The 27,676-nt window shown below is 37.9% G+C and overlaps 3 protein-coding genes across 5 annotated transcripts in view; 2 read left to right on the plus strand and 1 right to left on the minus strand.

Moving 5' to 3' along the window:
• Positions 1-948: 948 nt before the first annotated feature.
• On the plus strand, positions 949-9,116 carry utp3 (UTP3 small subunit processome component). Its single transcript, XM_056251450.1, has 16 exons — positions 949-1,017; positions 1,239-1,320; positions 1,426-1,482; positions 1,574-1,630; positions 1,760-1,889; positions 1,983-2,051; positions 2,163-2,284; positions 6,084-6,236; positions 6,349-6,420; positions 6,506-6,546; positions 7,879-7,975; positions 8,048-8,164; positions 8,243-8,376; positions 8,457-8,511; positions 8,677-8,784; positions 8,877-9,116. Exons 1-16 carry the CDS (start codon positions 1,001-1,003, stop codon positions 8,964-8,966), a joined length of 1,401 nt encoding a protein of 466 aa, XP_056107425.1. The 5' UTR covers positions 949-1,000; the 3' UTR covers positions 8,967-9,116.
• Positions 9,117-9,448: 332 nt separating this feature from the next.
• Positions 9,449-11,142, minus strand: ppcs (phosphopantothenoylcysteine synthetase). The gene is made up of 3 exons (XM_056251452.1): positions 10,603-11,142; positions 10,408-10,511; positions 9,449-10,016 (listed from the first exon to the last, which is right to left on the minus strand). The coding sequence occupies exons 1-3, from the start codon at positions 11,135-11,137 to the stop codon at positions 9,696-9,698; spliced, it is 960 nt and encodes a 319-aa protein (XP_056107427.1). The 5' UTR covers positions 11,138-11,142; the 3' UTR covers positions 9,449-9,695.
• A 1,568-nt stretch (positions 11,143-12,710) lies between these two features.
• Positions 12,711-27,676, plus strand: part of foxj3 (forkhead box J3) — a 111,618-nt gene continuing 96,652 nt past the window's right edge. For 2 of the 3 annotated variants that reach the window (XM_056251444.1, XM_056251442.1), the window contains exon 1: positions 12,711-12,939. The gene's annotated coding sequence lies outside the window, so the exon portion shown is untranslated. The other variant, XM_056251443.1, reaches the window with a different exon arrangement.

A 27,676-nucleotide genomic window follows, 5' to 3' on the forward strand; every position in this document is an offset into this window, starting at 1 on the left:
TAGGCCCAAATTATATTTGCGCCCAGAACTCGAGAGCAAATGTGTGGAGTCTAGACGTCCAGCGAGGAGGAGCGAATGTGGAGTAGGACGTCATTTGACTCTGCAGTGAGCACCACTTGCAGAACTCTATGAATAGTTGGATGGAAGTTATGATCGTATTTGCTTATCTTTCTGCGTTCACATGTCAGCTTGATTAATTTCTTTTGATTAAAGATTATCTGGGCACATAAGTAAAAAAAAATGATGATGTGCACAGATAAATCATTTATATTACACAGCAATATTTAATAAAAAAAACAAGAATTATCCATTTTGATTTCATGGTGACTTGATTTTTTGTCTTCTCTTTTCTGTCAGCGCGCGCGCGTGTGTGTGTTTGTGTTTGGCCTGTTAAACCCTACATTATGGGGACAAAATATATTAATAGAAATGTTTGATCTTGTGGGAGGACATTTTTTGGTCCACATGAGGAAAACAGCTTCATACTAAAATCATACTAAATCGTGTTTTTTTTAATGTAAAAATGCAGAAAGTTTTCTTTGATGGGTAGGGTTAGGGGATAGAATACAGTTTGTCCTGTATAAAAATCATTATGTCTGTGGAAAGTCTCCATAAAACAGGGAAACCCAACATGTGTGTGTGTGTTTATTGATTTTTGAGAATATTTTATGTAAAAGAACCATGCCAAAAAAGTACTTTGAAACTGAAAATAGATAGACAGATATATAATTATTTTCAAACAATGGATTCATTTAGGAAACCTTTATTTTGACACAGGCTCACTCGGTAGAGGAAGTAATCACTTAGTTTACTTCCTGTTGTAAACGCATGTGGGAATTGTGAAGTCCATGCGGATAGCTGTTAAGCTGCTTTCACCTAGTTGTCTTGGTTTAATGAGCTACACGCTATTTGTTAACTGCTTGATCTAATTATCTAAATATTCAAGCAGATAGAACAAATAGTGTTACACACACAGAATTTTTTATCACCCGAGGACAGCATGGTCCGAGCAAGAAGGTTAGTAGTACACTAGCGTTACAATGTGTCGTCGTCTACGACTAAACCAGTTAGCGCTAACGTTAGTTTATTGTATTCCCTTACTACTAACTAATTATATAAATAGACACGAGACCAATTTTGACTCCTGCACTACAAATGTCGGTGCAAATAATTATGCTCTTTAATTAATTTATTACATCGTTATAATTTTGCAAATGCATTTTTTTTTCATTTCAAAGGGCAGTAAAAAAGCCTAGAGCAAAGAGGCAACAAGAATGTGACAGCGATGATCCTGAAGCTTATAAAGATAATCCAGATAAGGTAATTATATATATATATATATATATATATATATATACACATAAACAACTTTGTTCACATATAATTGTGGTATTCTGGTTGTAAGTCTTTGTATTTTCTTTTCAGAATTCGTCAACATATGTGGAGGATAAAATTGATGAATTCCACAATGAAAAAATCTCTGTGAGTTGTACTTTTTTTTTTCATGTTCTTTATGCATGAACATGCATGACATTATCCTAGTACATATTTGACCTTTGACTTTGGTCTGTAGAATCTCTTGGCTCGAGGGGTGCAGGAAGACAGTGATCAAGAGGATGGAGATAAAGCTGTAAGTTAATGAAACAATTACAAAACAATTGATAACTGGTAGCATGATTTTAAAGGCTTTTTAAGTTTGTATCAATGGTAATACTTTTTTTTTTAAAAAGATCACCATTGTTTTTTCTTTTTTTTCTAGGAGGAGGTCATGCCCTTGACAATTTCTGAATCAGAGGATGATGAAGAAGAGGAAGGGGAAGAGGTGCAGGAAGAGGATAATAAAGAGGAGACAGACATGGAGAGTGACCTGGAAGGAAAGAAAGATGATGGTAATGTACTTTAAAAATATTCCAAATATAACTGGTTGTGTGCATTTAAGAATGATGTTTGAGGCATTGTCTCTGACATTTCCATTTTTACAGATCTTCCAAATGACATGGCTTGGGGAGAGAAAAAGAAGATTTTTTATAATTCTGATTATGTCACCAAAAGTAAGCATTTTTCATTTGACCTACATACTGTATATATGACACATTATAGCTTTGTTATTTTGCAATGCATAATATACATATAATAGCATGTTTGATTTGTATTTTTTGTAGAGGGAAAATCTCTTGAAGAGGTTGAGGCTGAAGACAAAGAAGAGGAAGAGGAGGCCAAAAGCATTCAAAGAAGATTGGCAGCCAACCTAAGCGAAGAAGATTACGATCTAAACCTGCTTGAGGTACTACAATGCTTTTTTTCTAAAGACATCGGTAGAGTTCAGGGGTCTCATTTATAAAACTGTGCGTAGGATCCTTACTAAAAGTGTACGTGCGCCCGAAAGCCAAAAATGGCGTACGCTAAAAAATATTCAGACTTATAAAACCGTTCGTACGCCAGAACCTGCGCCAATTTACTTTATAAATCCCAGTCAGCGGAAGAATATGTGCACACGCGTCTCCTCCCCGAAATAACCATATATGGAGCTTACAACGCCTAGTTTTACTATGCATATCCTCATCTGCATATCATTTGCATATGATTATTCATCCACGTGATACCATGTTTAACGATACAAGATATTAGGAAAATATGAAATACGGAACAGGGTTCCAGACTGCGACCAAATTGGTCGCATATGCGATCATTTTTTGAGAATGTGCGAGTTAAAATGTTATGTGGTCGCATTTGTGCGAGTGGACGCTTGAGCAACAGAACGCCGTTGTATCAGCAGCTGCAGTCCGTAACTTATGTTCAAAATGAACGAGTAGGCTACATCATGAATCCATTTTCCAAACCGTGTTTTTGACTTATTCTGAATCACTACGGTACGCCTATAATAAGTGTTTATATTCGGACTATTTTATCCCGGGGTCGACTCGGCTGCGGAGTAGCCCAGTGCCTGCGTGACTCGCCATAGACATTAACGGAGAGAAGTTCCGTCTACAATGTTCTTCCGCAAGACACGTGCAGTTTATTTATTGACGAACGTAGACGTCACGCGCATTGCACACTGATGGTGAAACGCGCCAATTACGAATTCACGAATTAAGGCATATAAATATGGTCTCACGCACAGAGCCCCTTCCTCCTACGTCTTTTCAGCGGTTATATTTTCCTCTGTTGAGCGATTACTCTCATGATAGCTCGACAGAGGAAAAGGAAATTATTATAAAATGCAGAAGGTAAGGAGTGTGAGATTTCTGCTTTTTGTTACAACTATAAACTTTAATAACGAAAAATCTGTATCAGTTTATTATAATACTCTAATCTTTTAAAATGTAATGCATACATTTGAATGTTTAATGATTTTTAGAAGATAGATAGATAGATAGAATATGATTCCAAATGTAAATAGATAGATTGTATATTAGGGGTGGGCGATATCTCGATATTTAAAATATATCGAGATATTTTTTAAACACGATATGGATTTTGACATATCGTATATATCGATATATTGTTTATATTTAATCCTGATTTTGCCACTTTGCTTGTTTGCCTTCTCTGTGCTGTGCTCGCCCCCGCCTCCTTGCTTTTGTTCCCCCTCACCTCGCGTGTTGTCTCATTCAACAATTGTCTCATCCGCAACCAGCCCGGAGGCTACAGAACTCCGAGTGTGTCTGTGCGCGAGCGACAGAGCACGAGAGAAACCGAGTGTGAGCATTAATTGCATTAGTAAATTGGTAGCCTACATACTACAATATATAATTACTATATAAGAGGCATGGAAGTTCGATTAATGGACTCCAGTAATCAGAAGGCTACTACAAACGTCTTGTTTTAAACTATTGCAGGGCTGGAATTTCGGCGCGGGTATTGCGCATAATTCTAATCATTCCCGCAGGTCTCCCATTTATAATGCGGGAAATTCCCGCAATCGTAATCCACACAGATTATAAAATCAAATAATTCTTTTAACAACTATCTGCCAGACGCAATTTCACAAACAGCGTGAGTGTTCAGCGGTGCCGCTTCTTTCTCGTCTCTCATAATGTGTTGTGCAAGGCAAGCATCAAGAGCTGCGGCGATAAAACACACTCTCGTTTAGGAGTCGGGACATGATGGATATTCACTCGCACAATCGGGCCAGCAGTGCATCGTGACTGAAGTTTACCATTTGCACGTCTTTTTAAGTCTTACCAGTTTAAACATTCAAGCGATTTTAAACTAATCAGTGCTCGCGCGCTCTCTGAGAGATTATTTTCTATGCGCACATTCATAGAAAATCCGCCTTAAGAACAGCTGGCCAGTAACAAAAGTTATTTTTCGCGGATTATATTGCTTTAACACGCTAAATTGTCAATTTCGGTCGTCGTGAGTATACTCTAAACATAGTCGGTTTTGTCTTTAATAAGCATAAAACGCATGCCAGTATAATGAACACAGGATCCGTGCACTACCTCTTAAAGTGACGGCAGCCATATGTGTGTCATTCATTTTGTTGTCAATACAACAAAAGATAGCTTTAAGTTAAAGGAATCAGGATTAATAACCTATGTATTTAATTTATTCAGGACTAAAATACTACTCAGTGTTATTTTCCATTTGATTACTTTATTCAGTTTCTGTATATGAATCACGTGATTAATAATGATGACGAAATTCAGGCCCTGTGTTTAATTTTTCTCATTTGGTTACATTCTGTTATGGAAAATTAATTTTCTATTGATTGTAGGCCTATATTTTGAGTTGTATTCACATCCATTTTCCTGTAAAGATATCGAGATATATATCGAATATCGAGATATAGCAAAATATATCGAGATATATTTTTTGCTCCATATCGCCCAGCCCTACAAATGTAAAATGCTTAAAATTACTGTCCAAAATCCATGAAAATCCTGAAATTTGGCAATGATAATTAATATATTACGGGTATTTCTGCTGCAACCCAGAAAGCCTTTGCTAGCCTTGGTCCATTAAAACCACTATTCATCAGCATGCATTGATTAATCCCATGGCATGTAGCAAAAAAAAAGAAAAAAAAAGGTGCGACCAAATCATATGCTGGTGCGACCAACTGAGAAAGTTGGTCGCACCAGTGCAACCAGTGGAAAAGTTAGTCGGGAGCCCTGCGGAAGTGCTGTCACATTAGGCTACATTAATAAAAATCATAATCCTTGCCTTGTTTTTGAATAAATAAATCAAATAGTGTAAAATACATTTCAGAGAAAGTTTCTCAATCTCACTGGCCAAATAATATTTTTAATGTATTATATTTTTAATGGAAACAGATAGATCTTGTGCATTATTTGCATGAAACTATTTACTCAGACAATCTGCTATTATCATGATAAGCAATTATGTATGTAAAACATTAAAACACAGAATGCCAGAGGAAAAGTGTTCAAAAGCATTGCATCCACAAAAAATATTTCTATTTATTGAATATTAAAAAAAATTTGTAACTTCTCAGTAATGATTTCATGTAGTTTAAGTGTTTAACTCCATTAATGGGAATGGCATATTTAATCTAAATGTTTATATCAAAAGTAAAACAGTTTAAATCATTATTTTATTTATTTAAAGTGTCATTGTGAACATGCACTCTATTTATGATTATGACTCATAATAAAGATTTACGGTTTTACTTCATCTGCAGTTAGATAGGCTATATATGCGTCAGTTTCACTAAACGGCCCAACGCGCTCGCTGGCGCGGACATTTAAGAATGGATGGATATTTGCTTCAAGTGATAGGCTTGGTGAGTGAAATTATATTTGTATTATCTTTCTGTATATGTATCATTTTCTTTAGATTTTCTGTCTAAAAGTGAGCAAAAAGACATTGAACTCCAACTCACCATCTGTGTCGCCAATTCCCTTTGTCTCCAGAATGTGCGTACGCACGGCTCAAAGTTTGCTTAAAGGTGCGCACATTCTCCCGTCAAGTTTGTTTTTTATAGATCACAACCTTTGCGTGGAAACTGGCGTACGTACGTTTCCAGCCCCGTTTTGTGCGTACGCACGCTTTATAAATGAGACCCCAGGTGTTTGCATCATATTACTCACTCTTTGTACTTTCCTGTGGTCTATTAGGAGTTTGCAGCAAACACTGAAGTGGAGAAGGACGTTGAAAAAGAGGAAAGGATTGTGAAAGATTTGAAGACCATGTCACAGAAGGAAAAGCTTAAACTGCTGAAGAAAGAATCACCAGAGTTGTTGGAACTTATTCAGGACTTCAAAGGAAAGGTAAAGGCTTGCATGAATGACATTTATGTGGTCTTTTTGCATTGCTATTAAGGGGTTTCCATCAGTGCTGTTGTATTGCTAAATTTGAGGGTTTTTTTTTTTGCATACTCAGCTTACAGAATTGAGGGATGAAGTTCAGCCCCTTGTGGAGATGGTCAAAGATGGACGGATTCCTCCTGGAAAGGTGAGTTAAATCTACATAATTATTGCTGTAATTACACTTTAAAATTGACATTTTATTTTTGCTTTGTATTCTTTTCATCGTCTAGGGGGCAAAATACCTTATTACGAAACAGCAACTTTATCTAAAGTAAGCCTCACCTATATCATGTTATATACTCTAATTCTGTGAGTGATTGCAGTATTTACATTATATCATATTTATATTCGTAGCACAAACATTACCATTCAAAAGTTTGTGGTCAGTAATATTGTTTGAAAGAAATAGTACCTTTATAAAATGCTGTGTTTTTTTAACTTTCAATTAATCAAAGAATCCTGAAAAAGAATATCACAGTTTCCACTAAATATTGAACAGCACAACTGCCATCACAGGAATAAATTACATTTGAAACATTTAATAAAATATTAAGTAGTTATTTTAAATTGTAATAAAATTTCACAATATTACTAGGGATGCACCGATCATGATTTTTCATGGCTGATTCCAGTTGCCTTTCTTTTTACTAGCAAATGGGGCATTTCTGATACCGGACGGTTGCTGATAAAAAAATAAATAAAAATTGATTTGATGTTTATTTGCTCGATTACAGGCCAAATTGGCTTTAAACAAACAATATCTGTAACCATTTGAAATTAGAGGCAACCACTGCATTTTAGTCATCCAAACCAAGATGATTTAAATTAGATATGCATAATTTATAGATTTAAAGCAAAAAACAGCATAGTCCGAATTTAGCTTTGTTGAAATTATGCTACATAAAACATACCTGCATAAAAACAAAAAGAGCAGGCGGACTGAATGAAAATGTTCACTCTCTGTTAGCATTTTCGTGGTTACTGCTGTAAACAAGCGTGGGTTCTGAGTAATGGTCGTGCTGAAAGGTAGTGGGTGTGCCGAAAGGTCTTTACAATTGTTGGTGGAAGCTGCCTATTAGGGTGTGGGGAAGGGTTAGGGATTGGTTTCTGTTGTAGTTTTGCGAACCTTCTGGAACGCCCCTACCTTTCAGAACGCCCATTACTCCAACCTGCAGCTATCCCTGTCTCGCTGACTGTAAACAAAGCAGCATTGCACTTCTAAACTACTTAATTAGGCATTATACAGAGGGGAGAGGGAAAGTAAAAGCAATTGAAACTTTTCTGAAGACAGTTTCCCTCCCCTTCAGGCATACATTCATATAAACTCCCACCCCCATTCAATTTTAAAAATTTTCCCCAACATTTTGGTAAATTATTACAATGCAGTTTGTGTGCCGGAACAGAGATCGGCCAAAAAAACCTCCGATTGATAACCGGTCGACCGGTGCATCTCTAAATATTACTGTTTTACTGTATTTTTATCAAATAAATGCAGCTTTGGTGCACATAAGAGACTTTCAAAAACATTCTTAAAGTTCCGACCCCAAACTTTTGAAGAATAGTGCCATTCTATTTTTCACTATGCTTATTCCCCTCTTTCCAGCTATTGCACAAATATTAGTTTTTATTTGGTTCTAAAAGCTAAGCGAATTCCAGCACATAACCATCCTGTGATTGAGAGATTGCTGACCTACAGAAATGTAAGTACACTCAAATTAACCACAGGCATTCATTTAAAGAAGCTTTCAAGAATCTCTTTATCACTTTCACAGCTGATAAATGAATTAGGAGCAGTAGATGCTAGACTGGCTCCTCAACTGCGGCAGCTTCTCTTTGGAGAACAGCAAGACAGAACTGCAAGGAGATCAGCCGGCAGCAAACATACCAAAGTAATTGCTTTTCCTTATTAATGTGTCAGTATTAGCACTGGCATCACTTTTGCCGAGTTTGACATGTCTTTATTTTAGGCATCAGAAGAGGCTAAGTTGGAAGGAGAAGAGAAGTCCGATTCAGACGAGGAAGCGAATCTGCGCTTCTACAACGCCATGGCGGAGAGGCAGAAACTCAAGAGGAAAAAGATTGAGATGCAAAACGAGGACGGGTGAGTCTATTTACAACATTCAGCCCTTGTGGTTTGTCATAATGTTTCAGAAACCTCACTGTCACTAACTGCATTACCAGATTGGTGGAAGAGGAACAGATGGAGGGAGATGCTAAAAGAAGGATCACCTATCAGGTGAGGTTTTGTGGTTAATATGCCTTCAACTCGTACCCAAACAACTTTTCAAAAATCTTTAGCAACAAATGACCTGATAGTCAGCCATTTCCCAAAACATCTATACAATTTTAAACAATATTACGGACAGTGTTATCATATTCACATCATATGTTTTGTGAAAAGATGTCCAAGAACAAAGGGCTCACACCCAAGAGGAAGAAGATTGACCGGAATCCCAGAGTCAAACACAGAGAGAAGTTCAGACGTGCCCAGATTCGTCGCAAGGGTCAGGTAAGCGTCATAGGATTCATTTGTTTAATTCACTTTCATTTATAAAGCACTAGTATCCAGAACGGACACTGATTACAGATTATTTGTGTCAGGTTCGGGAGGTGCGGCGCGAGGAGACGAGATACAGTGGAGAATGGTCTGGTATTCGTGCTGGAGTTAAGAGGAGTGTCAAATTCAAGTGATCAATCTACAGATGATACTCATCCAAGCTTGAATGTGATATTAAAATGGACTTTTCTGGTGTTTCTATTTATACTCTCTATCCCAGATATCAACAGATGGAAATTACATGCTCAAAAAATTTATGAAATAAAATCTCAAGTTCAAAATTGTGCAAAAATGTTTTTTGGTATGCATGCAGTGCTTTTCAAAACTGTTGTCATATTCAAAGAATGTACTTCAAAGTACTAAAGCGTTTAATTTAATGTTTATTGCAGAAATCTTTTTATACAATATTAATACATGTTATTATTGTAAATTTAATTTACATCATCAGCTGTTAAAGTGTGATTTGTTGTAGACCGACTCAATGTAATAAACAAGAACAGATTTAAGATATTAGGCAAAGGTGAGTTTAGGATGATCGCTACTGAAGCATATATTTATTTATATAATTTTGTTTTTAAACTGATTAAAGGTCAAAGAATATTGCTAAAATAAGATGTTTGCAGATCTCTTTGTACAGAGGAAATAAATATGAAGGAAATTGTTAGATCTGTAATAAGCAACTGAATTTCACAACAGAAAAGTTTCCGAACTTGCAGACGTCATTCGGAATGACTACAAAGTCGATTCTCCAGGATAAGCTTCTCTTTTCAAATTTGTACCTTAATCGTTACAAGACAGCAAACATTCCACATGTCTGAAAGAGCAACTTGAGCTTACATGCTATGAAATCACAGCAAGGTTTTTCATACTTGAGACATAAATTGACTGTGTGCTGCAGTCAGATTACTGACAATCCTGTCCTCAATCTCTACCTCTTTCTGCACTTCCTCATCTGTGAGGACCAGCTCGTCTTGCGTGTCTTTGGTGACGACAACCACATAACCACGGCGAGTGTCGAGAACATTTGCAACCACTGCCTGGTGGTTGTACGTTTCTAAGGCACGCCGTGCTCGCTCCAAAAGGATGTTGGGGTCCGTTTCCAGCTTGAAAGAGGTGACAAATGCCTGAGGTGCCCAGTCCTTCACCAATGGAGACAGCATCTTGGGAACCATCTTCATACTTATCTACATTACATAAACAAGCAAATGAACAACTTGTCATATATTGTTTAGAGCCTAGATTAACTAAATTTAGACTAGCACAGGGGTTTTCAGCAAGGGAGTGTTAGGGGGTCCATGTTATAAAAAAAAGAAAAAGAATAAATGATTTAAATAATACATCAAAACAGTACAGTATTATAGTAAGCAGAAAAAAGTAATATGTAAAACTAAATATTTTATTATAATTTTTTCACATAAATAGGGTCTTTATCCATGAAAATACTTAGCTAAATGTTGAATTTTAGAATTGGGTCCCTTGCACAAGGGTGATCATATTTGGCGATCCGTGGCTTCTAAAAGACTGAAAACTCCAGGCATAGAAGACTGAATTAATATTTGCATTTTCACACAACACCTGAAGTGGCCCATTAGAGGACTGGATTTTATGTTCTGGCATTTCAGATGCTGGGATGTAGAAATCAGAAACCGCAGCAGCCAAATAAAACATAGCCTTGGACCCTAGGAGGGAAAAACATAATTAATTATAACTACTAGTAATCCCACTAAAAATGTATTCGGCCTAAAGTAATCAAAAAGTGGCTTTGTTTACCTATGGAGCTTAATGCTTGGGCTGCAGCTTTGAGAAGATGGAGGTACTCTGACAAGGTGTTGAATTCCACCGGCAGCAGTAATCCTGCAGCTTTCACTGCCTGATAGCGCTTTAAAACCTTTGCAATGTTTGGAAGTGTGTTCTGATCCACCAGGATCTGATCAGTGTCCTCCTTACCAGTCTCTAATCGTAAGCTATCCAGTAAATTGACCCCTGCGTATAGACGAGTGTATGGGTAGAGAGAACGATGCCTGTGCAGAAAGATCACTGCATAGCCTGAGTCCAGGAAATACTCAGCAGAGGATGCCCCTCGCCGACCACTGCTGAAGTTGTCCAGGAATCGTACCGTTCGGGATTCCAGAGGAACTTTAGTTCCTCCCGAGGTGATCAGAACTACTTTGCGCCCGGCCGATCTGTGATGTTCAGCAAACTCTGCCATGAGTTTCCTGACCTCCTCCACATGAGAGGGGACCGCAAACTCTTCAGACAGTCTTCCATCCACTGCACTTGAGGCTGAGGGGTCAAAGTGGGCCATTGTAAACCTGAAAAAAAAAGTTTCAGTTATTGAGGTGTTATCAATAGGTATGTGGTTATAAATGCCAATTTGGAATTAAAAATATGCTAAAGACGATGACCTGACACATTCCAGAGCCAAATTTATGCCATTACATGCTACATAATTGTCACAGAGCAGCACTGTATCAATATACTGTTGTTGGTCAACTATGAAATGAAGGTCAGATATATATTTTACCACATGCATGCAATGATTACAAGTTACGTGTGAGAAAGAGCATCATGATTATCGTCATGACTTTCACAAAACAAAAACAAATTTCTTGTAACATGCGTACTACACTAATCTTAATGTGTTGGTACCTAAACACAATATTAACATTCTCGCTGTCAGTGTATGCTGCTCTTGTTATCGTTAACATAAGCTATCGAAGGTTTACCTGTTTGTTCACTCACAAATAAAACGCGAAAAAATATAATTAACGTACGAATGACCCTAATAAACTTGGACTGAGTGTATGACAGATCAGCAGAAACAGTTCCTACAATTTATAGTTGTTGAGTGTGCGCATGCGTAACTTTGGCTGTTGTGATTGGCTCTTTCAGAGGTCTGCTGTGTAAATTCCAAAATAAAGGTTTTAAGATTATTGTTATTCCCTCAGATTTTATGTGGATCATGGAACAGTAATATGAAAAGACAAAAGAAGTACACAGGAAAACAGAGATAAAAGAAGGACAGTGTAATACGTTATTTATTTAATGTATTTAATTTACTATGGTCAATAAACAGTGGTATAATTATCCATCCAAAATGCAAAAAGAAAAAAAAAGAAAGAAAAAACCCGGCATTGTAGGAGGAATGAACTACAAAATATGTGTAAACGTGTAGTCCACCTGGTTCACAGGGGGCAGCATTGTTTAAGCAATGCGAAATGAGAAGTATTTATACAGCTCAAAGCTGTATTATTATTAATGTTACATTTACCCATCCTACAAATATAGTTTAAGGTATTACCTAACTCTTTTTTTAAGATCCACAATTATAAAAAAAAGATTAATAAAATAATAATGGAATTAAATACAAGAAATAAAGAAGCTGCTATTTAAAAACAGAAACACGGTGTACAAAAAAAGGTAAAACTAGTGAGGAATATTTTTCTTCCTCCAGACACAGTGTGAGAGGATATTTTTCTTCCTCCGTCCAGACACAATAATAATAATAATACCATCTATGTTTTTATTAAAAATTAAAAATTGTAAAACAAAATCCTATTCACACATTCCGATTATAAATTTACATTATATACTGCAACCATTCGACATAGACTTTATGATCTGTAATATTATTAGCAGTAAAGTTTTCTATGAATCGATTATTACATTTAATATTAGAAGGAATTTTTTTGTACGATATGATTATGCTTAATATGATAATGGTAAATGTGAAAAGTCATTGATAATAATTCTCATGACAATATGTGTGTACACTAAAGGCACTACTTTCCGGCTGCAAGCCCTGTCGCAGCTTGGTACAGTGGGCCGTTCTCCGGCTAATGCCCAAAAGTAGTTCCGGATTTTTGATCCGCGCAGTCCCCGGATGTTAGCTATTCAGAGAGAAAGACGAACGAGCGAGAGAGAGGCGGAGAAGCTAGGAGACGCCACGGACAAACCGGTAAAGGGATTGCGGGTCTCAAACCCACGATAAACACGGAGAGCTGAGGCTCATTTCGAGGAGAGAGAGGGAGCTGTGATCGAAAAAAGGAAGGGGACGCCTAACTTTGACAGACCTGCACTGGCCTCCAGTAGCGGACACGAGCCTGGGTGAGTGCGGGTTAACGTTACAAGCTCGCGACATGGAGCTCGCGAAGTTGAAGTCAGGGCCCGCGAAAAATGGACGACTTTAACTGTTAGTTGTGTGGTGCTGAAGTTCTGAGTAGAGCGGGAGGACAGACGTTCAGGCCTCAAGTGGTATGTTGCTGCCGCCGTCGGTCGGGGGCAGGTGGGGTCACTGCAAGCTCCACTGTCACAGGAGAACAAGTTTAGTTAGCAAGCCAGCTAGCCGCCAATACGGTTGTTGTCAGACAGGTAGCGAGAGTGAGCAGCTAATTAGCCGCCAGTTTTACTTTAGCTCGCCTGCTTTTTGTTCTCGTGTCTGACAGGCGCCTGACGTGAAATATTTGTGACTGAAACTCGGTCAGTAAGGCGAGCTGGAAGGGGGCTCTTCGACCGGGAACTGCCAAACGAGCAACTTTAGGTCCTGTCAACTAACAGTAGTCGGAGGTGGAGGCCGTATCTATTAATATTTTGGAAACAGACGCGCGGCAGCTGCTTGTCATTTTAAATACGAATCCTGGCCAACTTTTGGTGCCATTAATATGCATTCGAGTTCTGTTTTTGTGCCAACAAGAGATGCAAGATTGTTTAACGTTATGCAGCGTTATTGAGATTTTTACTCTGACTGAATGAAGTTGTGCATGAGTTATTTTCCTCTGTCAGTGTCAGCATATGCTGGATGAATTAGCATTATATGTGAATTCGACGACGAGTGATAATTCTTAGTAAGTTTCTGAATCCTATATAGAGCCACATTTGCAAGATTTCATACCTATCTAGGTTACCTTGGCTGTCATATCTAACGTTAGTCAATGCAAGACTAGTCCCCCGTCTAGTCAGCAGCTGGAATGTTACCCGCTGTCTGTATTTGGGGTTTCCCCTCTAGCTACTGCGAATAGAGACCTTTGCGGTCATGTTGTGCTCCGTGTTGAATTTGCTTTCTTGTTGTTTATATCGCGATTTCTAACGTTTATAATTTACATGGAGCTATCATAATTTGACATTAAGCCAAAACACCACAGGTGATGGGTAACACACATAGATATCACTATACCTCTCCAGATGATTCATCTCTGTACATTATAACAGTTGTCACGTATTTCTAGTTTCTGAAATGGTATGTTTAAATATGCAAATAAGTCGTTATCAAATAAAATATGCACTAATTTACATAAATTGTATTTTGTACAAAAAAAATAATAATTTTGTTGATATTAGAGTCAGTTAAAGGGTTTTACAGAGGGGATGTTTGGATATCCGATTGTGAATTATTCTTATTTTATTCCATGTTTTAGTACAATCTTGGTCTTAGTAGCCTATTTGTATCTGTATTTCTTATTTCTCCTGTAGAATGCCTGAGCATTTCATTGTACAAACTCACTTATATCTTGTGCATATGACAAATGAACTTGAAACTAAATTGTAAAATTCTGTCAACAGTCAGAAAAAAAGCATTTTCGCCATGTTTTTAGGAATTAAAAATAAATCCGGCAAATTATATATGAACAAGCCCCTCTGTAAAAACATCATAATAGAGATGGTAAAAAAAACTGGAAAGTTTGGTGTAAGTTCTACTGAAGTGGAGATTTCTGCTGCCTCAGTGCATGAGATAAAGCTAATTTTGATAAAACATCCTTTAAAGATATATTTTGTAATGAATATGATGCATATAGAGAAATTGTAATAAAATGAACATTTAAATGTGTATTTTGGATGTTTTTTGTCCACTAGTCTGAACACATGTTATGGAACAAAATAGCCGAACACCTCAAAATTGACCAGTGCTTGAAAAAACAATGGTTTTGCCTGTAGTTGACAATGACAGCTTGTCTGCATATTTTTGCATGCACGTTACATTTGTAATGGCCTGATAAAGATCGACCATCAGCATTCTATTAGTTATAATGGGATCCCGATCCCCCCCCCCCCCCCCCCCCCATTCACTTAAAGAGTAGAGTACGAATGGAGAGATGTTGAATGCACCAGCATGCTTAAAATCTTGAATGATGGACATATGTGAACTACCCGAGACATATTTTCCCCACCCAGTCAGTGTGGCAGTACAATAGTGTGAAAGATTCACGTTAGCACCAGACTTGTTTGTCTTTGGGTTGTCAGCTCACAGAACGCAGAAAATGATTGAACCATCAGTTGCCTGTCAGAACATGCCTGGTGGTTCTTGTGCTGAAACTGATGCCTTTTAGTATTTACAATTATTGCATCAAGAACATTGTTACATTTGTTTAAAAATGATTTAAGTCATGCATGTTATGCTGAATGATCTCTGTAACGTTTTGTACCCTTGTATTGATATAAAATGTTATAGCAGACTATTAGGCTACAGGGGTGGGCAATATGACCAAAATCTTAAATAACGAAATGATTAATTTTATTTCACGATAACAATATATCACGATGATAGTTATTTTTGCTTTAAAGTTTTTAAGATATCAATTTTATTGAAATTTCATAAATCTCATCACCAATTTCATAATCACACAAAAATGAATACTAGCCTAACTAACAAAAGTGTAAAAAAAACCACAAAAAAACTCAAGCTCACTGAAGACAAATAAATAGTCAGTGATAAAACAGCAACTAAAATAATTACAAACAATAGGACAAAAAACTACAAAAGAATAGACACAAATGAAATGGATCTACCTGAAAAACTTCAAGCGTTAGATAGGCCTATAAAAATTGGCTACTATATATTGAATAAATTAATCAAAAATGTACCAAAAATACTGTCTTTACTGTGCCAATTAAATATACATTTATTCTTGTTAAAGTTACAAAAGTGATTCAGTCAAGAGTAGTGAGATTGTTTGATTAGCGTAAATGGCAATAACGGCAGCAGGTTTATTAGGCTGCTGTCACTTTAAGACCGAATGCACTGATGTACATGTGCTTTCTTTCTCAAAGACATAAACAACTGTGTTTATGAGGAGGATACTGGCAAAGATGTTTTTTTTTACACATCACATAAATGTTTATTTGACTGTTCAAGCCCAATAAGGCGTTAAAAACAGTTCACTCGCACTGAATGAGCAGCGGCTTAATGTGCGTGCATTTCTTTCAGACAGTGCGCGGCGCGCATATATCAAAAATAGTCGCTTTCGCTGCTTTTTGCTCTTGAACGGTTTAAAATCACTTGTTTTTTAAATGTGCTTGCATTATGGATGTTTTTTTATTTGTAAATCTTTGATAACAGCATACCTATTTTTGCTATTATATTGAATTTGACCAGCTAATACCATATATCACCGAATTCATTGCTGCTGCTTGCTCATGTTTTTGCTGTTGTTTTCCCACCAAAATGTAATTTCCTGGAGGATAGTGTCATTAGGGACCTGACATTCATTAGTTAAATGTAGATTATGTATTATATAGATATTAGAAAAGACTAACGGGGTGGAAAGTGACTGAGTACAGAATAAAAACCTATGAATTGATTACCAGATAATAATACATGTTTTGTTTGAAACAATTTTATTTGACTAAATATTTAATCATTAAAACATTTAAACAATTATCTGTCAATTTTAAAATTCATCTCTATATTCATGAAAGTAAAACTAATATGGTTCACATCTTTACAAATTGTGATTTTTTTCAAGGCGATTAAGAGTAGCCATGAAAGAAGTTTTTGTTACTCTGGTTTTAAATCCTGTCTTAAGAAAGGTATTAGCCCTTAAGTGTCTTTTATCTTTTAACTTGTTCTGTATGTTGTTCATTAGTGTTTTGCTAAATGGGCTGGAATGGGAGCTGTTAAAGAACACAAGCATGGCATCTGTTGTAGCGTAGCATAACTGTTCCCATGCCAGGATCTGACGAGGCCTCCGCTGCAGTATTGCATACAGACTCGTCTCTGTCTTGCCCTCAGGCCTCAATGGGCATCCTGCCGCTACGTCTAAACTCACCTGGAAACTGCTGGCTTTATGCATTCCACCTACTTTATCATCGCTAAACGACGCCATAGGCTACACGCCAAATGGGGCATTGTATGGTGCTTTAGATCTTTGGTGACTGCGTTATTAATTTTTTATACGTTGGAGCTATACGGTGTTCGGTGTAATGAGCTGTCTTTACCGTTACGCTGTTTACAGTGTTTTTTGAGGTATTAGCATTTTTTTTTATTTTTCCCCTCTGCTGAATTGGTTAATGAGATTTTGTCCCACATTTAGAAAAGTTAAGCCTTCCAGCTGTGCTGCACAAACATCTGTTCTCTTACATTTGTGTCGCGTGAAACCAGTGTATCATTTTCTCTCTTTTTCTGTCTGGTTGCAACAAGTGGTTTTCTTCCCATTTTCAGACAGATTTTAATTTGTAATGTTAAAAGCACCATAATGACATTGAATTAGTAGTAAGGCGTGTGTAGATTGAGCAGTCTGACGTGGGCAAAGAAGAGACAGCCCCTCACCTTTCGCATACCAATTGCTGATTTGGAATTCAGCGGTGGCCCTTTGCCCAGCCCTGTCTCACTCAGAGGCTTTTAATTTTCCCCCCTTGTTGAAGCGATTATTCAAATGGCAGTCCGTGAGATGAAGTTATCAGACCCCTGTTGGTAAATGAGGTCCAGGCAAGCTAAATGCATGGCTTCCCCAGCTCAGAAACCGCCCTGGCATCAGGTAACCGCTTGTTACATTGCTCCTACTCTCCCTCTGGTGATGACATTAAATATCTTGATAAAAAGTGTTTATTGTTACTCTTCTTATATTGTCTTCTTTAACTTCCTGCTACCCTCAGTGGTTGTCAATATGTGTTTAAGCAGCATAAATTAGTCAGAGCATAGCACTCTTGCAATGCTAGTGTTAAAATAATTAGTGTTTATTAGTTAAATGGAGAATCATTTACAGTCTGGTAAGCAGTGTTGATTCAGACAAGCTGCCACCATTAATATTACAGCCACTTTCTTTTTGTATAAGGTATGTGATAAAGAACGTATTTTCATAATAAGGGTTGGGCGATGTCTACCAATTTGGCATCAGACGATGTCTACAGTGAAACATCGCGATGGACGATGACATCGGGGGGGGGGGGGGGGGGGGGGGGTCGTAATATTCTCATTTTCCACTAGATATTTTCCTCTATATCTCATCAGCGATTTCGTCCATCAGCCCAACCCTATTCATAATCAACTAGTCTGTGGTTGTCTGAAAGACTAGTCAACTAAACGGTGTGAAGGAGGCCAAGTATACTGTACTAAGGTTGTGTTCCTCAAGGATACATCAAAGCTGAGTGCAGCTTAAAGGCATACTATGCAGTTTCTGTTTTTGTCAAACAGCGAGTCGCTGTGGAGTACTTGTTGTATTTAATTTAACGTTACTGTCGTAAATACCACTCACGCAGAGCCGTCTCTGCGCTCACGGCCTGATCCCCTCCCCCCTGTATACCGACTCTGCAATGATTCACTTATGAAATGCGTGCTAGTGTTGTCCATAGAGGCTACTTCATATGTTGTTGATGTATGTGACGTCGTGCCGTAAAGCAAGTCGTGATTCTCGCGAGTTTTGCTGGGGTGCCACCTCTCAAACCTGCATTGCTGGTTTTGCCAGCGGCGTCCCCTCCCCCCCCCTGCTTTGCTATCGGGATGATTCGCACGCCTACTACGAGTTCATTTACCATCGAAATGATTTTGAAGCTGTTATATTAAGGTACAAATCTTGCATAGTGTGCCTTTAATAACAGTTAGATATAGGGCTGTTTTGGCAATATCGATTTTAACGGATCTTCATTTTGATGATTGATTCTTAAATTGCAATATTGATCTTTTAGCCCATGCTGTTTTCTGTTAATGCACAATACAAAACTTCACTAAACGTCACATTTTGTCACCTTAAAATGTACCAACGGCGTCTCTCTCTTCAGCGCACTAATCAATTGGTTGTTGGATGACTCTGTTGACCATTTTTGTCCATCCCTATTGTATTGTCTATTTCAAGCTGTTGCAATAACGCCTTGCATGCCGAAGCTCTTGTTATGGCAAAATCCAATATGAAGCCTTGCTGTGCTAGTGGTGAGAGTCAGTAAGTAGCTCGGTCTTCATTAGCAAAGCCGTTCATCACTAGAATGCAGATGAGCTATGAAGCCATTCATCTATGATTACAATTTCAATCGTGTTTGCAGTTATATTATGTGAGCCCACTTTTTCATGTACAAGAAGTCTCTTAATGTGAAAGGTCACCGGGGGATAATTGCACTTAAGTGAACCTCATTTAGAACTGACCAGGGCAATTACATTAACTGCCGTTCCAGGGCCAGGCATTTTTGGGGCACGATAACTTCTTTTTGATAATATTGTCATTTTAAGACCATTTTATGCCATTTAATATATAATCATAACAACAGCATAATAATGCAATTAGGCCTACACACTTTCTAATGACAACACATTTTTGATTCTTAAGAATATTTAGCTACTGGAATTGATGTCAAAAAATTAAATATCCTAAAAAAACTAATAAAGAAAAAAAGGCACAAAAGGCACTTATGGAGATTTTCCATCTACAGATTTTTCCCTGACTTTCTTCTATCAGTAAAGTAAGGTACACATTATTGCTGAAAAACACAAACCTTACTTAGCAGTCAGATGTCCATATGAACAAAGGTACAGATGCAAAAAATACAGTGGAATGCAAAACGTGTGTCCTCTGTGACACATTCGCGCTCATGTTTATATTTGCAGCGGAACAGTGGATTGCGGATTTATTTGGAATTATTCTTCCAAACTGTCTGTAGGTGTAAGGAAAACATTATAATGCCTCGCGAATGACACCACCTTTCACCTTTTACATCGATGTCTACTCTGTGTATGAAGTAGCTGCCTGAGCCCCACTTTCACTTCCAACATGGAGAGCAGATGACAGAGGCAGCGCAGAATGTTGGTAACTAATTTTTACAAAAAACATAATAGGCAATATATTGCGTCACCAAAAATGATCAAGGTCATGTCCATATATCGTGCAATAAGTCAGTACATTGCCTATATATGGCCTAACCAGTTGCTAGTTTCGCAGTTTCAAGGCTATGATCAAATTGGAAATGGATTGACATTGAATAGCAAAACAATTTTGAACATATTCATTCTCATGAATGACAATCAAAATATTTTAGCGAATACAAAAAATTAACTTTTCACAAGGTGTTACGAGCTGAAGCCAACACAGTTTCTTCAGGCGAAACCCCTGGGGCTTTTGGGAGCTGTTTTATTATTAATGTAATTCAGGAGCCAAATTTCGAGTTTTGCTCAGCTGGGTGCTTTAATCTATTTTTGCTGTAAATTAATGAATTTTTAAAGAGCCCCTCACTAGATATGGGTGGATATGGGAATGCTGCACTGGTTCAGAGTTTTTCAAACAACCCCCCACCCCTGGGAAGAGGAGCGCGGATCTACCGAAGCACTATACTTTCATTTTTTATTAATGCTGAAATACACTGCCAGAGCTCTACCAGTCTCTCCATGTACAGAGAACTTTGTTAGATGTTGGTGTGTGCTGTGCTGCACTGGCAGATCCAACAGCAGTTGGAACTCCAGATATGCAGTGCAGTGGACGGATTATGTGTCATCCGCCCCCATTACCTGGCTGGAGACCCGTTCTACCATCCAGATCAAGTTTTTCACGGGTGCAAACGGGGCCTTGACTGCCTTTTTGGCCTCTTGGATCGGTTTGACTGACCTCCTTCCCAATCTACTGTAACGTTTTGTGGTTTCAGTAGGCTGCATGCAGTCAGTCACTTTCATTAACCATACGGCATTACCTGTTTGAGTACACATGCCTTCTGTTCACCACAGGCACGTCAGAGAAATGTGTGGGGATACACCTTGGGGTATTTTCATTCCTTTCAGTATGACTGCAGAAAAAATTCTTGCTGCATTGCATATTTGTCCTTGGCGAAACGGGCTGGTCTACAAGGGAGCGTCACAGTGGAATTGAAGGACTTTGTGTATCTTGTGTCTCTTAAAACAGTAAGAGCAGCACAGAATACTTCACTTGGTGCATTCTAAAGGTAAAGGAGACTCTTGTTCAGCAGAGACCTGGACGCTGCGAGCAGGGAAAGGATTTCACCTAGATTACACAGCTTAAATAATCACAATCAAGCTTAGCTAATAATACCATTTAATAACCATTTTAATTACTTTAGCTTACTGCACACTCAGCTGTAGTTACAAATGCACTTCTGGGGAAGCCCTAATAACTTGCTAAAGATGGTCAATTATCCATGCTCTGTGCTCGGAGAGCAATTTCTGCCCAGTTCCCTCTATGTTTTGGTTTGTTTTCCCCCATATGAGAGTCTTGAGTGGCCAAAGCTGTAATACAGACATTTGTTTGATTAATAAAGCTAATTGGTTTAGTTGCTGTAGAAATGTTCAAGTTTTGTTTTTAAAGTTGCCTTTAAAAATTGCAAAATGGCAGACTGTTTATTCTAAATAGTGTAGCATTTATTCTGTATTTTAAGATGTTTTAAAAATGATTTAAAGCTCTTAATGTTTCACTTTTTCAACTTTAATTTGACATATTATTATGCTAATGGAACAATTGAATAATGCTTAGGACACTTTCCTGAGGCAGTGAAATGACTTAATATAACTAAGCTAAATCTGATACCACAGTGTTGGGTTACTATGTCTCCTTGGGAAATGCTCAAGTTTTAGAAATTTTGGCCTGCCCAGCATTGCTGTTATTGTTTTGTGCCTGTCGAATTAGCACTGAGTGCCTGTTTAAACTCAGAAGGCAATGTGCGCTATCGTCGGGGGTGTATCGTGTTTTTTTGGTTTTTTATCTAATTTTGAACACCCCTAATCACTTTTGTAACATATTGGGAAGCCAGAATGTTCCCAGACTGGAGATTTGATGCCGTGAGTGGAGAACGGTACAGTTCCTGTTTTTTTACCGAAAATCGTAACGCCACCACTGGATATAATATTAGAAAAATGAAATTGGTTATTATGTTAAGGAGTACATTGCTTGTTTTAATATAAACAATAACTTTATGCAAAAACTATATCCTAATGGAGGAAGATGTTTGGAGATTCTGTATGCTGTTGACAATCGTTTCTTGATAAACTTTCCATTTGTAATTCAATGCATTTCTGTATTGAAATATTTTTGGATTAAGGTATACAATTGTAATTTAAGTGCACAATAATTGCGGTTATCTTAAATAATCTTGAACAGGCGATTATGTAATTGCGACAGGTTCAATGACACCATTTTACATAATCTTAGGTCAGCAGGGCCTGAATTTCGTTTTGGAAAATGGGGGGGAAATCCCCCCTTAGATGATTCTCATGGGGGGGATTTTTTTTGTTTGAGGGGGAGAAAGGGGAGAAAGGGGGGGGGGCATTTTTTCCAAACAAAATTATTACATTTATCTTGCCTAAATGTTTGCGCTCATTGCATTTTTACAATGGGGTAATATTGTTGTTAAGAATTTACACATCACAAGGAAGCTTGATTTAAATTGTTTAATTAAATTAAAAAAAGTAGCACAAATAAATACAATGGAATAACGATACAAATAAAGATAATTAAATAGAAAAGTTTTTCAATGGGTCTAACACTAGTAGGCTATTCAAATACAGAAACTGAATAAAGTAATCAAATGGAAAATAACACTGGGTAGTATTTTAAGTCCAGAATAAATTAAATACATAGACTATTAATCCTGATTCCTTTAACTTAAAGCTATCTTTTGTTGTTTTGACAACAAAATTAATGACAGACACACATGGCTGCCGTCACTTTAAGAGTTAGTGCACGGATCCTGTGTTCATTATACTGGCATGCGTTTTATGCGTAGGCCTATTAAAGTAACACCAGGTAACTTTTCAACCTTCATAATATACTTCCAAGTCTCTTGTGATGGTACATCGACTTACAATAGGTTGAATGACACGTCTGCCATAGCCTGACGGGGTCTGTAGCGTTTTTAATCGTACTTTTAAACTTCGGGTTTCGGGTAGTAACCGGCGAACAAAGGGAACTACAAAATTCGACTGCTTTACGGCTTATACGTCACTTCCACCACCACCCCCACTCCCTTAAAATCGGACGTGCGAGCCAAATGTTATAGTAAAGGCCGAAGCAGCACAGAAAAACAAGAAAGCAAAGGTTTTATCGGAGCAAAGCAAAAAGAGAAAAAGAGAAAGTGATCGCGTTAAAGGCAGAACGAGGATTAACATTGGGCCAGCATTTTCTCGCTGGCGTGAGCTGAAGGAGGAGGAGGGGTGCCCGACCGATGCGGACTTGGCAAAAAAAAAAAAATCAAATGAAAGCCTATGTCTAAACGGCGTGCACAAGTTTGGTAAGGGCTACATTCTTGCAAGTAAATATATAAGATGTACAAAATCATATTTTAGGATACCTAACATGTCTGTGATATTTGTTTGTCTTGCCTCAAGCTATAATGCAAATCGATTTGTAAAATTTGCAGATTCATTTATGGTAACTTGATATTATAATTTTGACGATATATGGTTATTATCTACCACTCAAACATTGCATTGAAGTATCATATAGATTCAGTAAAACGGTAACCAATAGACTAGGCTACTATAATGACGCTGGCTTGTAAACGTGATCATCGCGATCATTTGTCGTTAGAAAAAAAAATAAAACCCATGAAATTATATTCATATGACATGCTGAAATATATGCCACTGTACCTGGGATGAAGACATTTAACACGCGACGCAAGCAGAACACCTGCATGTGACCTCCTCCTACAGTGTTCAGGGCTATCGTGGTTGTCAACAATTGCACGTGCATGTAGGATGACAGAGTTTACGACAGTAGTAGAGGTCTAGAGGGCAATACTGTTTCCCAACTGTAGGGGGACCCCACCCCGAGAGCAAAAGTAACCTGGTGTTACTTTAAAGACAAAACCGACTATGTTTAGAGTATAGCCTACTCACAAAGACCGAAATTGACAATTTTGCGTGTTAAAGCAATATAATCCGCGAAAAATAGTTACTGGCCAGCTGTTTTTGAGGTGGATTTTCTATGAATGTGCGCATAGAAAATAATCTCTCAGAGAGCGCGCGAGCACTGATTAGTGTAAAATCGCTTGAATGTTTAAACTGGTAAGACTTAAAAAGACTTCAGTCACGATGCACTGCTGGCCCGATTGTGCAAGTGAATATTCCGTCATGTCCCGACTCCTAAACGCGAGTGTGTATTATCGCCGCAGCGCTTGATGCTTGCCTTGCACAACACATTATGAGAGAAGAGATAGAAGAGCGCGCGGCACCGCTGAACACTCACGCTGTTTGTGAAATTGCGTCTGGAAGATAATTGTTAAAATAATGATTTGATTTTATTATCTGTGTGGATTATGATTGCGGGAATTTCCCGCATTATAAATGGGAGACCTGCGGGAATGATTAGAATTATGCGCAATACCCGCAATCCCGCGCTGAAATTCGAGCCCTGGGTCAGCCTGATCTATTTTGTCTTCTTTGACTGTCTCACCTGTCTTCTGATTAAAATTTGTTTACAGCATCATTACAGGCCTGCTGTGGTTTCCATCAATGGTAAAACTGGCACAGGAAGTGTTTACTGCATTTAGCACACCATCGAGCATAAGTTACAGTGATGGCGTTCTGTGATGCATTTCACTTAAGTTCTTTCAACCTTTTGACTTTATTGACTAATAGTTTCTGCTGCACTAAAATGTTGTTAACATTCCTCTTAAAGACAGTGATTCTGTCATTATGCTTCAGAAAGTCCTTGAATGAAGCCAAAGAAGTGCTTAGTGAACCTGTGGAGCAAAGCTTTAAGATGACGTATCTGACACCATAAGAGATTTCTCTGTCCCCCCTGAAGCCCCTCTCTCCTCCTGAAGTGTCACACTGCTGCATTCAACTGGCCTCTCTCACTTAACAAACAAGAGTTCTGTGGAGAATGCCTCATGTTACTTAAATGAGTCATATTTCCTTTGGACTCGGTGCTGCTCCCTTTGCACAGCTTGAATTAACTCAACTTGGGGAGGGGCGCACTCATCCCCCTTTGACTCCAAAGCTTTCGAAGGCTTGGTCAGTGCCATTGGCCTTGTGGTGGTGTTTCAGTGACGGGACATGAGCCACACTGATCAATGGGTCTTTTAGAATGCCAGATCCCTTGGTGGCTGACACTGACATCAGGGTGGGCCGGCTGAGTCATCGTCTCTTAAATAGGCCGGCTGGAATCCTAGCCCTTGGAGTGACCCCACCAGCGGCTGCAGGAGAGGAGGAAGCTGCACCTGGTGACTAAACTCACTTTTATGATGCTCTGTTTGTTTGTTTGTTTGTTTTTTATAATGCAAGCTTTAGAGGAAGTCCAGCTATGTCTTTTGTAAGTTTATAGTTTTGTGGGGTTATTTTATTATATTCTCCTCCTCTGAATGTTTGCAAAGGAACTGGACAGTCTTAATATGTTTGCAAAGATTTAAAGGATTAGTTCACCTCAAAATGAAAATTTCCTGTAATTTACTCACCCAAATGCCATCCAAGATGTTCATGTCTTTCTTTCTTCAGTGGAAAAGAAATTAAGTTTTTTGAGGGAAACATTTCAGGATTTCAGTCCAAATCAATGCAGTTTCAAAGGGCTAGGAAGTGCTTCAAAGGGCTCTGCAGTCTGCACGATCCCAGCTGAGGAATAGGGTCTTATTTAGCGAAACGATCGGTCATTTTCTAAAAAACAAAACATTTATATACTTTTTAACCACAATTGTTCGTCTTGTGCTGGTCTGCGACGCGCCAGGGATTACATCATCACTTTTTTTCTTTTTTTTTTTTATAATAATAAATTAAAACAAAGATGTTTCTTACAGAGAAGTTTGCAACATCGACATTATTATCAATCATGTTAACATTCAATTTCTGAACAGGCTGGGATGACCAAAATCTTGTTTCAAGATATGAGTCATTTAATATATTGTAATTTTATAAAATTACATTTAAAAAATAATTTATTTTATTTTATCTTTGTTATTAAAAATAAGCAAAAAATTTAATTTCGAACAATATAAGTAATATAAGAGACAAATAAAATAAACCGTGCTTAATTTCTTTTTTGAATTCTAGTGTTAAATAGACCTACTGTAGCTGAAAAAAAAGTCTTTACTCTAGAAATTAACTATAGACTGATTCTTAAAAAATAGATTACATTTATTCAGTCAAGCATTGTTTGATTGTCTATTTTCTTTTGTTGTTTGATTTAACATTAATCACACAGAATATTAGGCAAAATAACGCCAACATTTTCCTATTTATATGTTGTGATTTGTATAGTCACAGTGTGTACAAATAACAAGGTCATATGAGACATAGGCATCTTTTAACTGTATAGATGTTATTCGATCTGCGTCATCAATGTTTGCGGCGGCCATATTGTTGACATAGAAACCACGGCAACTGTCAGTCTGTCAATTGACAAGCGAGGCAGCGTCGGTATTATCCATGGTATTATCACTGTATTTTTTTTTTTTAAACAGCGCGATGGTGTGTTGTGTAATACACGGCTGTTCTAACAACAGCGAGAACCCCGGAGTTAGTTTTTATGCGATAAGTTACCGACTGTCAGAAAACGTGAAGGGAAGGAGACAGAGTTGAGCCAGCGTAAGAGAGGCTAGCTAGGATAAATAGGCTAAACTTTCAGCCAACTCCCCATAGAAAAGTCTGTACCCATCATTTTACCACAGGTTTCACACATAATCCGTGTGCAATGCATGTGCGGTGCGTATACGGTACAGAAGCAGGACGCGCTATAGTGCTTTATATGCTGCGTTTGCAGTGCGATCCGCGGCTGTACCACAAACACCCTGGCACTCACTATTTTTATTTTAAAACATACTCACTATTTCAACAACGTAAGCCAATTATTCCATGCATTACTTCTATATATTAAGTTGCTCAAGCAAGTGGTCAAATATGTAACCATGTAACTTATATTAAAATCGCAAACATTTTAAATGAAAACTTAAAATTGACAAAAACAACCGACTCTCATGCCTTTTCTTTTGCATTTACATTTTAATACAACAAATCTAGCATGTCACAAAGAACTTGTTTTTCCACCTCCACGAATGAGACGAGTGTCGTTCATTATGTTGCCTTGTTGAGGTGCATTGTAGTTTGTATACGGATACTGTATGAACGAGATCGTTATAAATATCCGGATAAGTTACGGCTGGCAAAGTGGCAATAAGGACGGATCTTTACTTAAGCTTCATTGGTGTGGACCCACATCAAATAATAGCATTATCTTCTCTTGATACCGACGAGATGAAGCCAGGCTACTGCTCCCCTCAACTCAAATCTGCGCGCGGTTAGGGGCAGCAGGACAGTTGTCATGTCAACAATATGGCCGCGGTTAGCTACTTCCGGTGTTTGCGAATAAGGTCTATACATACTAGGGATGGGCATTTTTGTCAATTTCTTATTTCGATCATTGATAGGTCTCAAAAAACGATTACTCGGGGGGGCGGGGCTTGCTCAGGGGCGGGGCTTGTTCGGGGGAGGTGGCGGGGCGTGTCCGTCATGGAGACAATGATATCAATTTAATATTTTAGCAATATTTTGGATTACATTAGCACTTTCTGATAGAACAAAATGTTATTTTACAGTATATTGGCTAAAATTACACTTAATTCAGAGTAAAACTGACTTAAATTACTGAAAAACACATGATTGATGAATTCTGAATACAATTTAAAGGATATGTTCATCATCATAAAAATGAAT

Source organism: Rhinichthys klamathensis, unplaced genomic scaffold (assembly GCF_029890125.1).
Source record: "Rhinichthys klamathensis goyatoka isolate OS25496 unplaced genomic scaffold, OSU_Roscu_1.1 h1tg000082l_1, whole genome shotgun sequence".
NCBI classification, from domain to species: domain Eukaryota; kingdom Metazoa; phylum Chordata; class Actinopteri; order Cypriniformes; family Leuciscidae; genus Rhinichthys; species Rhinichthys klamathensis.

What these genes read in the sequence shown, in the direction of transcription:
- utp3 (XM_056251450.1), top strand. An exon ending in GATTGCTGACCTACAGAAAT is followed by an intron (nt 7,976 to 8,047) that starts GTAAGTACACTC and finishes TCACTTTCACAG; the next exon opens with CTGATAAATGAATTAGGAGC. An exon ending in AGATTCGTCGCAAGGGTCAG is followed by an intron (nt 8,785 to 8,876) that starts GTAAGCGTCATA and finishes TATTTGTGTCAG; the next exon opens with GTTCGGGAGGTGCGGCGCGA.
- ppcs (XM_056251452.1), bottom strand. Translation starts at nt 11,137, where the DNA reads ATGGCCCACTTTGACCCCTCAGCCTCAAGTGCAGTGGATGGAAGACTG. An exon ending in CCAAGCATTAAGCTCCATAG is followed by an intron (nt 10,512 to 10,602) that starts GTAAACAAAGCC and finishes TTTCCCTCCTAG; the next exon opens with GGTCCAAGGCTATGTTTTAT. An exon ending in CCTCTAATGGGCCACTTCAG is followed by an intron (nt 10,017 to 10,407) that starts GTGTTGTGTGAA and finishes TATGTAATGTAG; the next exon opens with ATAAGTATGAAGATGGTTCC.